Source organism: Arachis duranensis, chromosome 10 (assembly GCF_000817695.3).
Source record: "Arachis duranensis cultivar V14167 chromosome 10, aradu.V14167.gnm2.J7QH, whole genome shotgun sequence".
In the NCBI taxonomy this organism is placed as follows: Eukaryota; Viridiplantae; Streptophyta; class Magnoliopsida; order Fabales; family Fabaceae; genus Arachis; species Arachis duranensis.
Window position 1 is genome coordinate 97,289,011 of NC_029781.3, and position 15,977 is coordinate 97,304,987.

The following is a 15,977-nucleotide window of genomic DNA, read 5'->3' on the forward strand; positions in this document are numbered from 1 at the left end:
AAAATATTTAATTTCTTGCTGATACAATTTCCTTCTGATATGATCATATCACGTCTGTTTTTTAAACTTTTTATCCTTTGTTCTCAATTTTTTATTTTCTTTGCTTGGACGAATTCAAGAATTTGGTGGTTTGGAAAAACAGAACAAATTGTAAAATGAGTTTTTTGAAAATTCTTGTAAGTTTCTGAAATAGTTTTACTGTTTTATCATAGTTAAATCATTTGGTTTTTCTAACTCAATTTAATTCCTCTAATAAGTAATAACAATCAAATGTGTCGGGGTAACTAACTCCTTATTTATAGGAGGATTGGTTAGACACCAAAATGTATATTGTTCTTAAATTATTTTAGAATTAATTTTTAGTATAGTTAGTATATAGTTTAGAACAATGTTTATCGTTGAAGTATCAATCACGTTTTAGTATATCCAATTTAATGTATCTATTCTATTCTAAAAAATAAAAAACCAGTGTTGTTATGTGCAATTTCATGTAAATTTTTTAAAAATGATTGAAAAACACATATTACAATTTTTGTTTTAGAAAATTACCTTTAATTAATTCGTCAACTTAACTTCTAATGATTCATAACCAGGGTTATCAGTCAAACAAAAAACGATGTGCAAAACTATGAAAATTATTCACTTACAATCCTTGTGCGTTCTATAGATTAACAATGTGACCAATATACTAGTACATAGTAACAAAGATATGAACCATATAATATACACACCGATGCAGGAAATATTAATCTCCTAAGCAATCTCTTATAGGAATAAAAGTACAATGACTTACTTCCAATTAAGCATTTGACACATTTTTCTTTTTAAACATGCAAGACAGTGAGCATGGAATATGCATGATCAACAACTGTTTGGAGCATTGTCCTATGCTGTATATGGAACCTTCAAGGCCATTCTTTGAGCAAGCCAAGGCCTTTCGGGATCCGGGTCTATGAAAGGATGCATGAGGAACTGCTCTGCTTCTTCATCCAACAATTCTCTACACCATGTTACTCGTCTCGATTGACTGCAACCAGGTCCAAAACACCTGCAGTATACACGTGAGTCATTTTAGTCCCTGCATTTTAAAGTTCGACTTTTGGTCGCTAATGCTGCAAAATGCGATACATATCGGTCCTTGATTTCATTTATGATTCATGTTTGTTGTGTCCTCATTGATTTGTTGCATTATATTATACCATTGAATGATGAACATGTTCAAATTTAGTTTCTAGAGTTTCCGAAAACGTGTCCAAAGACCATTGAATTAAGTGTGATAGTAACAGAATGTCACCTTGGAAGAGTAGTTTGAACTTATTTTTCATGAATGCCACCTAGAGATCACCATAATAAAGGAACAACAATTGATTCAGCCACTAACATGAATATTTCCTCAAAGTAAGGCCAAATAGGGGAGGATTATAAACTACCCACTAGATGTACTCCCACAACAAACAAAGCTTCGGTTGACAAAATGACTAATTATTTTAATAGGGTATTTGTAATCACGAAAGTAAGACTTGACCTAGGAGAGAGACAATAATTGAAAACTATCCATTCTTGATTCAGATCAAACATCTTAACTATATTTTTTGGTGATACTGAAGCAGTCAAGTACCGAAATTAACCATACTCTTAAGATAATGATCTTGCAAAGTATAAACCAGTGCAAAATGTAATCTGCCAGAGATACCTGTATTCATAAAAGCAAGCACTTCTCTCGTTCTCAACTTTTCCCCAGTTATCCCAACCAACATGCTTTATACAATGATCCATGTAAGTGTATGCAAAGACCACCCTTCCAAAAGGGCCCCACGGCCGTCCAAGATATGCATACGATTTTTCTCCATTACCTGTGATAACACATCTGCGAAGGCACAAGAGACATTACTCATAAAATTTATAATTTATAAAAAGTTTTTGCCAGACGTGATTTTATAGAAAATCAATTCGAGGGGGAAAAAAAGGAGAGATCAAATTTATCCATAATTGAATAATAGATGATAAGCATCCATAGATAAATGACTTGGAAGTAGTTACAGTACCATTGACACAGGTAAAGCAAACGTGATACAAAGTTGAGGAACATGAAATTGAACAGGGTGCAGCTATGTTGTATCCAAAAAACAAATGAGGCAGTATCTAATTACAAGGAAGTAGTATGAGATTCTAATACATAATTCAGGTTCTTGTGGCAATCTTAATTGTCCACTCACAATCTCCACTAATTACTTATAACATAATTTTCTAAATTGCCTAAACTATTCACACCTTAATTATATGCTTATTTACTAATTACTATTCAATATCACCTAATATATAAACCCTTATTAGCATAAAGGACATGAGTATGTTCATGTATTCACAATTTGCCTCACACCTGAAAATTTTCAAAATCATGCAAAAATGTGTGATATCTGGAATGCAATAACTGCTGACAGCAAGCATTCCTGGAGCAAGTAATCTGCCAAAGAATAGAAAAGAGAGGTTGATCGCTGTCTTTATGAGTTCGTGATGAGACGGAGATCTCAATCAAGGGCTCTGAAAGCAACTCTTGAACCCCAGGAGAGGGAACTCAATAGGTAGAGGCTATAGAACTGTTAGGTTGGATACTCCAACCAACCCTAGATCCGCCTTATATTGCACGAGATCTAGTATCTATTCTTTATTCTTTTCTTGACTTTTTAATAATTTGAATTTGATTGATTTACTATTTATTTCTAGCTCTTTTAAAAACCCGGTACCGGTAGGGGAGGCAGTAAGTTCGAAGGAAGTGGTCAAGTCTGAAATCAAGCACGGCCTTAGGCCTTAGGAAAAGGTGGCTGGGACAGAGGACTTGTAATATCTCTCTAAATCAGGCAAAAGCGAAAGACCCTCTAACGTAATTCGAATGGGGGCTGACCGCTGATCCCACTCTGGCCTCGCAGGGCGGGCCCCCGTGGTTTCGAGCTGGAGCTGCCATAGCTTATGGCTAAAGCAATGGGAGGGAAACCAACACTCAAACTGCCATCCTTATAAGGGTGATCTTCATTAAACTCTAGTAGCATGCTCCTAAACTAAGAATCTCAGTTATTGTACACTTCTCTGCCCATAACAAGAATGACGACTGCAAAAAAAACTGCCCTTATTGCTTCCAGACTGCTGATTCTTTACTGGATTGAACTAGTTGGGAGCTTCTTATGAGTTATTATTATACACTAAAAACACGGTACTAGGCGCGACAAAGAGATTGTTAACACTAGACAGTGGTCAGTTACAAACCTCAAGAATACATAGCCAGTTGTTTCCTGTGAAGACTTTCGGCTCTGTGCTGTAATGAACCCTTCAGACTTGCAGTGAATATGACAGTGTTCCAAGAGAGCAGTGCTATTGCCAAAGATAAAGTCGACACTACCTTCAATATAGCAATCTTTCAAATATTGTTTTCCATAGTGTAAGTACAGTGTGTCCTGCACCAATTTCATGAATGCAATGAATGCATGAACCGATGATAAGACCAACCAATCTGCTAATCATCGCATCAAGATATCATTTAGTGACGATCATAACTTACACAAAGAACTCATCCATCAAGATAATAGACATTGATCAATCCATTCTTGAATCAGAAGTGAATTCTCAAAGTTTTAATGTAATTTAACTAAAGTATATTTCATAAACAACTTCATGAAGCTTCTAACCTATACAAAAAAATGCATCAAGACATGGAGCTACCTGCCATCCAAGGAACCTGCAATTGTAGAAGGCGCATCGATCTGCTGTTACCCTAATTGCCACTGCTTGCCCTGAACCCTACCAGAAGAAGGAAAATCCATAAGCACTATATACTAGGCAAAAAAAGCTCAAGAAGATGCTAATGAGACAATAATATAATGAATTCATGATTCAGGGTTTAAGTTGAATATTAACACCTTATGGTGTCACCTGATCTATATATAGATCAGACTGTACCTAGTGGAACAAACATCAATCGCTACTGCTTTTGTATCTAATGAATTTACAGTATATTTTCCCAGTAGCAAAATATGTCAATTCATCCTTATGAAGAAACAAAATATTCCTATTAATCAATTTTGTATCAACTACACACACTTGTGCTCATTTACCAAACCAATGGTTTTCAGGAATTTGATGCCAAATTAAAGAAAGTAGCACAAGAAAGAATCTCAAATAAACAGTGAGATTTAATTCAACAAGAGCATTAGTGCATTACCTGAGGGGAAGAATTCTCAAAAGTAATATTCTCAGCAATGAAGTCCTCCCCTTCTACAATTGCAGTTCCACAACCAAATGTCCCTGTCCCTATCACCCTAGCAGGCTGCAACAAAATCCACCATTGAAGAATGAAAAATAAATTTGTAAGATTTTGAGACATAGCCATTAAAAAATTTGAATTTTGATTTGACAGATACACAATACAGTAAATGAGGAAAAGATCTATGAAGAGGAGTGGCATTACTTACTTGATGGTGATCGATTTTGGAAGCAGTGTTGTTCCAGGTAAGAAGAGTATCCTCGGGAGTGAGGCCAGCAAGAGTGATGAAATTCTTTGTCTTAGGGACATAAAGCGGCTGAAGGTAGATTCCCGGCGACACGCGAATGACGGTCCGGCGAGTGTTGCTGAGAGGGACGGCGTCGATGGCGTCCTGCACCGTTTGGAAGTCGCCGCTTCCATCTTGCGACACCGTGAAGGTCAAGCAAGCCGCCATTGTTATCCTTGTCGCTCTATTTCGATTTCAGTATTGGTGATGGTGACGGTGGCGGTACTAAGGAGAAGGACGCGTCATCTCGGTGCAACAAAAGGATTGAAATAATACTAACACACGAGTTAAAGTGTGAAAATGACTTCCTTTATAAATGGAAATTCGTTGGCATATTTATATTTCAACTTTAATTTATCCATAAATTTTAATTTAATACTTCTTTTATTTATTTTTTAATTTGACAAATGTGATTAAAAATAAAACAATAAATTTATAATTAATATAACATAATATTAAAATTAATTTAAAATATATATATCTTTTTTAATCCTCTTAGGGTGTACATGAATCGAGTAAAATCAGGTTCGTCTCGACCTAGACTCGACCCAAAACAATAACCAAATCTATTTTTGAGATTTTTATTCAATCCTAGACATGGTGAAATCACACCAAATTAATTCCTAAAATATTTTGAATTGGGCCGAACCATATACACCCTAATGAAAATTAATAATTAATCTAATTGAGACTGATTTTCCTTTGTAATTACCAAATTAGTCCGCAAATCTTTTAAAAATTATTTTAGTCACCCACTAATTTTAATACATAATTTTATTTTTAACGTTTATTTTTGTTATTCAATAACATTAAATACTCCACTAGAAATTAATTCACACCTATAATAGTTAAATATTTACGATTAGTAAAATAGATAAATCAGGTTACATTTTCAAAACAACCTCATTTTGAATTTCACCATCTTTACCTCCTCGTCTTTACCTTTGAAGATTATCAGGGGCTAAAAGAGGAGAAGTTGAATCTTTCACTTTCTTTTATTTTGCTTTAAATCTTGAATTCAGTTGTGATACTTTGAGTAGAAAACAGGAAAGATTATAATTTTGTCTCTTGATGCGGTAAGAACCAAAACAGAGTTACATGAAAGGTGTATTATGAAGAAGTGTTGCTGAATAGAAGAATCAGGAGATACTTCAGTTTTGTCTCCTATAATGCAGAACCAGAAATAGAGAAGAAAAATAATAATGACACACAGATGTATCCTGTTTCAGCTACTCAATGTAATATAGCCTACAACCAGTCTCCATCACATCAGTGACGAAATTTTATTATCTTTCAACAGAATTATATTCACCAATTCTCTCTAGGATTCTACCTAATTCTATCTGGGACAAGTTCAGTTTCTAACTCAAACAAGACTTGACTAGGAACTCACCCTAACTTTTCAATAGCAAAGTGCTAACCCAACTTGTAAGAAAATTTCCTCAGGATCATGACAACAAAACAGAAAAACTTACAAATAATTTCTGAAATAACTATGGCTTTTTCTTTCTCCAAGTTTAACTCCTTGCCTTTTACCACTCAATGGCTTTTTTTTACAAACCTCAACATTTTGTCTTTTACCATTGAAATACAGAAAGACTAAACTGAAAAAATGAGATACTCAATGAAAACCATGAAGGAGAAGAATAAACAGCTCAGTGATCTATGGAAACCCAAACGTGTGCTCTCACTCCTTGCCTCAATCTTTGGCCGTTCACCCCTTTAATAGAGGAGTGAAGCTTCTAGGATTTGAAACTTGCTTCAGCATTTGTTGGTCTTCTTCTCCCAAAAATCAGACGTAGCAGCGGCGTGACAGAAGAGAGACAGGGTAGAAGCAGTGACTGAATCAAACATGCAACCATACCTTCAATCTTCTCTTTCAACCTTTTTCATCTTGCCTCTTGAATCTGAACCGTGTATTCTTACTTTGGCTCCAAGTCAGATCCTTGAGCGTTGATTCACAGCAGAGCTTCATCATTTTTTATTTCTTCAGTTTTTCACTTATGTGCTTGCAAAGAGGGGATTTTTTCATTGAGCTTCACTGAAGCACAATTGTGAAAATGCTTTTTGTACATTTGTGTCTGCATGTGCGTCGACAAAGATAGAGAGGGTAATCTACTAACACAAATGTCCATGCACATGCAGACACACGATAACTACTCTAATAAATATTTTAACTAACTAGATGATTCATTACTATCTAATTCAACTATACTAAAGAAGGAATCTCATTCTCAGCATATTACTCAGGTACACACCTTTACTCAAGTTCGAAGTGAAAACATCTTGCAACCCTAACTTGCCAAATAGTGTCGAAAAAATTCTAGGAGCTGAAGACTTAATTAGTAGGTTTGCAATATGCTTGTGTTTCGAAATGGGCATAAGATAGATGAGCTTCTCCAAAATTTTATCTCTTACAACGTGATAATCCACCTCGATATGCTTGGTCTGTTTGTAGAACATTGGATTGGTGACTATATGAATAGCAGCTTGGCTATTATAGTAAAGACTAATGGGTTGATCTAACTCAATCCTCAAATCCTTGAGAATCTTCTTTATCCAAATAGCCTCTCGGTAGCAGATGCTAGTACCCTATACTTAGTTTCGGCTGATAAGGACGCCATAGTGGTTTATTTCTTCATTTTCGATGACATAATAGCACTCCTAACGTAGAAGCAATATCTTCTCGAATCTGAACAAGTAGCCCAATCCCAGTCATTGAACACAGTAACTAGCAAATCATATTATGCAGGGAAAAGCTAGTTGCGGGTGCTAACTTAATGTACTTTAAAATTCTTTGTGCTGCCTTGAGGTGCAAGGAAGTTAGTTCCTCAAGAAATTGACTAAGTTTTCCAATGGTATAATTAATATCTAGTCTTGTATTAGCAATATATAGAAGTTTACCAACTAGCTTTCTATACCCTAACATTGTTAGGGAAAAAACATTGTATCTTTTGTCAACTTGGCACCATAATCAATTGGAGTAGAAGCCAGTTTGCAATCTTCCATCCTTGATTCCTTAAGGAAATCTAAGACGTACTTTCATTTATACAAGGCAACTCCCTTCTTGCTCCTAGCAACCTCTATTCCAAAAAAGAATTTAAGGTCACTAATATCCTTAATTCTGAACTGTGCATGCAGAAAAGCTTTGATATATTCAATTTTCTTCATATCGTTCCTTGCCAATATTACATCATTTATGTAATCAACAAGGCAGTGATGTCACTCTTCTGTGACTCTGTGAATAAACTGTGGTCAAATTTGAATTGTACATAACCATCTTAGAGCAAGACAAATTTGAGCTTGTTGTTCCATTGGCAACTTGCTTATTTGATCCCATAGAGCGACTTTTGCATCTTGGAAGCAGAATTTGGCAGAACACACATATACACCTCCTTCTCCTAAGAAAAGCTATGTTGACATCAATTTATTTCAAAACATCCCTTTGTGGCAGCAAGCACTAACATAATTTGCAACGTGCTAAGTTTAAAAAGTGGGATGAAAGGGTTGAGATAGTCAATTATTGGAACCTGAGTAAAGCTTTTCGCTAAGAGTCAGGATTTGTACCTATCAATGCTATCATCAGGGTTGTGCTTGAGTTTGAAAATCCACTTGTAGTCTATCACCCTTTTTCCAGGTAGAAGATCAGTTAATTCTTCTTTAATAGCATTCCTCTATTCCACATGACTTGTTGCTTCTTCATAGTACTTTGGCTCTTTATCAGTGGAGATGAGTATGGAGAAGGTGAGACGAGATGCTAAAAGTAGATCGTATGACAAAAATTGTGGGATGGGATACTTGTTAGGTAAGGTTGTAAAAAGACTCATAACTTGAAAATCTCGAAGATAGGTTAAGGGCCTTCTTTCTCTTGTTGATCTTCTTAGTAGAGTAACTTGTGGTAGAGGTTCAATAATGTCTTGATGATTAGATGATGCATGTCGTACTCACCTTGATGCAATGCCAGTGGGTGTGCGTGGATGCAAATGAGGGACCTCTTAATTATGCATATCAAAAATGACTGGATCATGAAAAAAGTGTATGTATTGGAGTGGGTCTTGCTAATTGTTGTTGGAGTTAAGTGTCTGACTTTGGTTACTATATGCATGGAAAGGAAAAAGATCTTCATAAAACTTTACATTTGTTGAAAGATTTTTTTTTGAAAATGACTAAAAAATGAAACTTTTAGTTCCCTCCCTAAATGTCAGAAATGTGACCTCTTTTCTAGATCCAATTTCTTTCTTTCAGTAGTGAGATTTTGGCATAGGCTAAACATTCAAAAACTCGTAGGAGTGAAATTAGAGGCAAGTGTTGGTGTAAAATTTGATGAGGTGACTAATTTTATAAAAGAGCATGGGGTAGTTTATTTATTAAATAAATGACATGAGTAGTCGCATAATTTCAATATCATTTGGTAAGTTTAAGTGAAAAATGAGTGCTCTTGTCATTACAAGGATATGTTAGTGTTTCTTCTCAATAATTTCCTTTTGTTGAGCAGTTTTTACATATGTTCTTTGGTAAACAATGCTAGTGGAATTGCAAAAAGTAGGCATGAGAAATTTAAGTCCATTATCACTTCGAATTGTCTTAATGTTTAGGCCAAATTAATTCTTTCCAAAGTTGACAAAAGAAATTATTAGGTTTTGTTCTTGCGTAGATAGCCGGCATTAAGGTATAGCTCATCCTGCTTAGTACTTAAACTCGCTTTTCTTTGGGCTGGATGAGGTATACGTCGGCTTCTTAAGAATAGCGGCGGTGAGCACCTGCAAAGGCACTCCAACACTCAAGTTAGAAAGAGAGTGAGATGAGTATATTTCCATTCAAAGTGAATAAGGTACCTGGCTATTCTTAGGGTTTCTTCCTTTATAGATTTTTAGTTTGAACGTGCTATAGGGCCATTATGTTACTGGCCTATTTTTTAGATGATTCTCATAAGGTTTTACTGGAAATGCAGTATCTTTCTGTAACTGAAATGTGCACATGCTTTATGTGCCAATTTATAGGGAGTGTTGCGACCGAATTGTATAGAACGAATCATAGCTCCCAAGTTTAACCTGTGGACTCTTCTGCGAAAACAGGTTGAGCTTCCTTTGAAAGTTCCGAGTTATAAATCGGCATGTTTGTGATGGAAGGTGTAGCCTCCTAAACTTAACGTGTTGGAGTTGGAAGATCACAGTTTTGAAAATTAGTTGCAAAATATATTGTTAAAAATTAGCTTATCATATGGATATGTGTATATATGTATATTTATATATATATAGATATATTGATTATTATTTTTATATTATTATTTCTTTTTTTTTTGGCAAATAACATTATTTGGTATGAAACAAAATAAGTAAAAAAAAGGCAGGTAACGTTAGTTTGATATACGAAATGTTAAATGTAATCAATTTGAGGTAATGAAAAGATAGTATATTTATTGGAAAAGATAATTGAACAGTTATTTTTCCTTTGATCTAGGCTATCATGACCGTTTATCATGGGGAGTTGGTGTCGTGTGGTGATGCGTGCTACATGAATGGCTAGGGTATGTTATTTGGGTGAAAAATAAGTTTGAAGTGGGTAAGATTCAATGACCATGTGAAAAATCATTTTTGGCCGAAGGAAAATCTATTACTCTTGTTTGAAGATGAGTAAAAAAAGGTTAGTCAATGTATCTATTCTCAGTTTTTTTATGTGCTTTTGCTTTTGCTGTTTAGAAACAAGTTTGGTGATTTGGTGAAAAGAGTATGGTGAAGAAGGATGTGAAAGGGAAAGGGACAATAAAGGAAAAAATGATGAGAAAAGGAAAAGCATAGGGAGAACGGGTGTCTTTGTTTAATGGTGAGAATAGTATTGCGCAGCTAGTTTCTCGAGAATGGGTTAGAGAGGGTGAAGGTGTAAAGATGGAGTTTTTTGTCTTTGATCGTGTATGTCAAAGGGGAGAGGGTTTCGAATTTTTTTATATGTATACATGTTTGTTGGTTGAACTAAATGTAAAGTTTCCATTTACCTCTTTTCAATGTGGTGTGCTGACTTAGTTGAGGTGTGCTCCAACGCAACTTTATCCTAATGCTTGGACATTTGTTAGAGGATTTGAAATTTTGATGAAATATCTTGATTAGAACCTTCTCTAGAAGTATTTCTTGTACTGTTTCAAGCCAAAGGTGTCTGAAAAGGCATTTGGATTCATCTTAGTAATATTCCAAATCGGGCTATTTTTAGCTTGTATAAATTGTCCTTTATAGGGTTTAAAGAGATGTATGTGAAGGTAAGGTCGGTTGAAGATTAGTATCTATTTTATCTTGATGAGTTTTAGATGGAGAGGTTTTCTCTATACTGGAACCCTCAGCCGAAGCACATTCTGGGCATGGATAGGATGGTGTATAGGAATGAGATGATAGTTGAATTTTTGGTTAATAATATTTTTTCTGCAAGATTACTTGCTGTTTCTAGGTTGATTTCGTGTGAGACAGATATGGAGGCGGTAATACAATAATGAATATGTAGTAGAGTATAGCATATTATGATATATTATTAAAATAGTTGTCTTGCTATTTGTACAGAAAAAAAAAGCACCTAAGGTGTCGACAGCTAGTTTACAGGCATTTTTTAGGGCGAAGAACGTGGAGAAGGAAGGATCTACAACAGTTATTAAAGTTGAGAGTGGGGCTGAGGTTGATCAGCACAGAGAAAAAAGGTCAGCGTGAAGAAGAGAAGGCTTAAGGTTGATGCTTGAAGGATAAGGTAATAAACTTAACTATGCAAAGGAAAGATGATGTGAAAGAAATGGAGTTGGATGAAGTAGAGGCCTTTACCATGAATAAGAGAGAGTTGCATGGTTTCCATGGAGGGGTGACACAATGTCATTGTGGAATGAGCAATGTCACTTTACGTTGCTTTCTAAAGAATGTGCCTAACATCCCCCTGACGTTAACCTTGTGAATGATGCTAGTGATGTTGTTTTAGATCAGTATTTGTAGGTAAAGTGTGTATATAAAGAATTTGTAAAATGGTGTATATGGATCTATTGATTAAACTCTATGCTTTCATTATGCAGGTTATAGGTGCTCGGCTAATGTGTATAAGGCGGAGTTGAGAATTGAGACATAAAAGTATTACAGTGGATGAGGATAAGTTGAACAAGATTGTTGAAGAGAAAGTTGTGATGGAGAAAGAGTTGAAAAAGGCTCTTGAAATGGCTTGCTATAGTAGGAAAAGAGTTGGAGAGAAGTAAGGAAAAGGTTGGGCTGCTGGAGGAGAAAGAGAAGAAGCTTGAAGCTAATTTGACTTGGGAACCAGGATTGTAAGGCTTAGCATTAAAAAGAAAAATGCTGAAGAAAGTAAAGGCAATCATGGTTTAGAAATGCTTTAGGTTGGTTTTGACAAGGCAATGGAGAAGATCAAATTTATTGCATCAGAAGTGATTTTCTGCTATGGATCCCTACAAAGTGATTATTAACGGGGAGCTTGCTAATGACGATTAGGAGGGTGAGGATGAGAATGTAGGTGTGCCATGATTGTGTTTGTTAGTTTAAGCCGTTGGGATTGTCTTTTGTATTTTTTTTATTTATCAATGTTTATTTTGTGGAAACTGATGATGAACTCCATTTTGTAAGTGCGGTTTGGATGAACTTGAAAAACGTGTTATGTTAATATAATTTGCCTTTTGATGTTTGGTTGTAGATAAGATAAATTAGCATGTAGATGTTAATTTAGAAATATATTTGCGAATGGTTTGAAGATATAATGGTCGAGTTGAGTTTGTTGTTGTCCCTCGTCTTTATAGATTTCGAGTTATAGCTCGGTGAGATTGTTGCAGAGGGTTTTTTTAAAATGTGCATTTTATATTGAAGTACATTTTGGCTTTTGAATTACATGATTTGTATCATATTGATATGTTAATTTTTAGTATGCAAGAATGTCATATAGATCAGTTTGAATTTATTGAATAAGATATAGTACCAAAAAATAGTATTTTATTGAATTGCATCCTTCATGTCTGAAGGACAGGGGATGTGCCTCGTTAAAACCTCTCTTGGCAAAATCCAACTTAGGGATAAAATCCAAATAGTAGGAAAAAAAATACATCACCTTGTCTTGACTTATACACTTAAGTATAGTGTATTTTTAGTGAAGAGATGTTCCATGTGCTTGGTACATCATTGCCTTGTGATGTTTGTGTTGAGTTAAGAAATTAACTAATATAATTGATTATGACAAAAGTTAGATTATTGGGCAAATTAACTAATTAGTTTTGATTATTTTGGTTTAGTAATGCAGGCCAAAATTGATATACATTGCAGCAGCCCAATACAAAGCAAGCCATTCTATCTTAGTGGGCCACAAATCAATAGAAGCCTGAAGATAAGAAAAAGAATACAAACGGGCTGAACTTGAGTAGAACCACCCAAGCCTGACTTGATTTCAGCAAGCTAATCCCTCCATCGTTGCTTCCAAAGCAATGTACACTTCTTCCTGCTTTGGTCAGAACTCAAAGAAAGAAAGAGAAAGCTTAGCTCCTAAGCTGTTCACCAAAGAAAAAAGAAAGAAAAAGATTAAACTTGAAAGGCATAAGTCTAATAAACCATTTCAAACCACATCAAGCTAAGGCAGAGCTAAAAGGTAATCCATTTCCTTATACATGCATCATATCTTCTTCTCTTCATCTTCAACATTCTGCCTATCCATTCTGAGATACATGGGAAAGATGATCTCTGCTTCCACTGATGTGCATCTACGGTCACAAGTGTATCTTGGGGACCAAGTAGCCACTCAATAGCCAAAATCTGGGTTTACTATTGAAGATATATATTTCTGCTTTCCTATGGCTTTCGGTTAACAAGAGAAGGTCAGAACCAAAGTTTCTATTCTGAGGATTAATGAGAAAATGTGAGATAGTAGGTTGGTGAAGCACAAAACTCAAGAAGTTGACCTAGGGAGAGCAACCCAGTAACATGCAAGGAGATAAAAGAAGATTTTTTATCATTCAGAAGCAAGGAGAGAAAACCAATGTTCTTGAGGTGTATGTTCTGAGAAGAGCTCTTTGAAGAAGTTCATCTAACTGGACAACGATTCCTAGTCAAAGGAGCATTCCGTCAGAATAAAAAACTGAATCATAGGCTAGCAAATCTGGTTTTATCACATAGCAAAAAGGCTGTTAAAGAGTCAATCTCCTTCATGTTTTACAGATTGTAACTTTCTTTTAATACTTATCTTTCTGTAATTTCTTAAGTGAAAAGGCATAATGAGAGAGCTCAAGTAAAAGCCAAATGAGTGGAAAGAGGCTGAGTGATACACTTGAGAGAAAAGCCTAGAGTTATTTCAGATTTTTTTAGGTGAATCTGAGTCTTGTATCTTGTACCTGTGAGGTACCCCTTTCTTAGTTGGGTGAGCACTAAGAGTGAATAGTTAGGTATTACCATAACCAAGTCAAGTTAGGTTAGAACTTGAGAGTGAAAGGATTGTGTCAATCCTGTGAAATTGGTGTATGTAATACTTTAACTATAGTGGAAATTCCACCACTGTTGTGGTGGAGACTGGATGTAGGTTGCATTGCACAAGGCAACTGAACCAGCCAACTGAACCAGGATACATGATGGTGTCAGCTTCTCTCTTCTCTGCTCTGTTCTGTTTTCTGATATTCATGAGACAAAAATAAATTGTCTCATAAACTTTTCGCTGCTAAGTTCAAATAGAATCAGAATTGAAAGTTTGCTTTAAAGGGTTATTACAGTAACTTAAAGAAAGGCATACATTCAACCCACCCTTCTCTAAGTCTACTACAACCTTCAGTTTGTAATTTGTATGTTCCTTGTCTGATAACTTTGGATATTCAGAATGGTCTTTCCTAATTTGTAGCAAGTTTGCCATGGCCTTGCGGTTTCCGTGCTTCTTCTATTTTTTGGAGGACGAGGTCTCCTTCATGACAAGACCTTGGCTTGATCTTTTGTTGTATTTTCAGGCTATAGCAAGTTGTGTTGCGCGTTGTTGGGTTAGTGCTTGTTCTCTGATTTCTTCGATTAAGTCCAGCTCGGTGGTACTGAGTTCAGCATTTGCCTCTTCATTGAATGTTGCTGTTCATCGTTTGCCTTTTTTCAACTGGTATCATGACATTGGAACCATATACTAGTTTAAACTCTTTTCTTGATGAATATTTTGTTGTGTTATAGCTCCACAAAATTTCTAGAATAAGCTCGGTCCATTGGCCCTTGGAATTCTAAACTTTTTTGGAGTGCCTACATTATGACCTTATTGGCTGCCTTAGCTAGCCCGTTAGTTTGAAGGTGTTCTACAGATGAAAATTGATGTGTGATTTTAATTTTTTTTAAAGAGTTTGTGAAATTCTTATCAATGAATTGTCTTCTGTTATTAGTAATAATGGAATGAGATATACCGAATCTACATATTATGTTTTTCCAAAGAAAAGATATCATTTTTTCAGAATTAATTTTTGCTAAAGGTATTGTCTCTATCCATTTTGTGAAATAATCTATAGCAGTGATTAAAAATTTAACCTAACCTGGTGCTTGTGAGAAAGGTCCGAGGATATCTACCCCATACTTACTAAAGGGTCAGCTTACTTCTAATATATGTAATTGCTCGGATGGGTTGTGAATAGTTGGGGCATGACGTTGGCACTGGTTGCAATTTGATCTTGTTCATGCAATCTCTTTGTACTGTATGCCAATAGTATCCTGCTCTAAGTATTTTGGATGCTAAGCTCCTGCCTCCTATGTGTGTGTCACATACTCCTTCATGGACTTCATCTATGGCGAGCTTAGCGTCTATGTTGTTTAAGAATTTTAACAAAGGTCTTGTAAACCCCCAATTATATAGCTCGGCTTCGATCATCGTGAAGAAGTTTGATTGCCTTTTGAATTTTCTTTTGCCCTGGATATTTTCAGGTATTGTTCCTGTTTGTAGGTATTGGATGAATGGGTCTTGCCAATCTTCTTCTTGTGAAATACTCAAAACAGCCGTTAGTGTGACACGGGGCTCGTCCAGTGTTAGTTGTGATAAACTCAGCTGATGGGTTGGATTTCTAGTAGTGGCAAGTTTTGATAGAATATCAGCTCGACGGTTTTGTTCCCAAGGTATATGGGATATTTCAAATTTCAAAAAGAAAGAGATGAGATTGTTGACAATGGAATTGTATTTTTCTAATAGTGTATCTCTTACCTGAAAATTACCTGTTACTTATTGTACTACCAGTAGAGAGACACATTTGACATTGATATGTGTCATTCCGAGGGTGTGAGCTAATCTTAGCCCGGCTATAAGTGGTTCGTATTCTGCTTGGTTATTGCTGACATGAAAAGTGGATTGTAAAAATTATTCTGTAGTTGTTCCTTTGCTATTTTTGAGCAATATGCCAGCTCCAGAGTCTTGCATGTTTGGAGCTCCATCAACATATAATGTCTATATCTCATTAATTACTTGAGGTGGAGTCATCGA

General features: G+C 35.5%; 1 protein-coding gene across 3 annotated transcripts; it reads right to left on the minus strand.

Moving 5' to 3' along the window:
• Positions 1–619: 619 nt before the first annotated feature.
• On the minus strand, positions 620–4,833 carry LOC107471227 (pectinesterase 31). Of its 3 annotated transcripts, none has more exons than XM_016090680.3 (6): positions 4,464–4,833; positions 4,214–4,318; positions 3,715–3,792; positions 3,262–3,449; positions 1,694–1,867; positions 620–1,048 (listed from the first exon to the last, which is right to left on the minus strand). In XM_016090680.3, the coding sequence occupies exons 1-6, from the start codon at positions 4,707–4,709 to the stop codon at positions 886–888; spliced, it is 954 nt and encodes a 317-aa protein (XP_015946166.1). In that variant the 5' UTR covers positions 4,710–4,833; the 3' UTR covers positions 620–885. The 3 variants fall into 3 exon arrangements, with proteins under 3 accessions (XP_015946166.1, XP_020988314.1, XP_052110954.1); XM_021132655.2 differs by having other exon boundaries at positions 3,262–3,505; positions 3,681–3,792; XM_052254994.1 differs by having other exon boundaries at positions 3,262–3,508; positions 3,681–3,792.
• Positions 4,834–15,977: the final 11,144 nt, after the last annotated feature.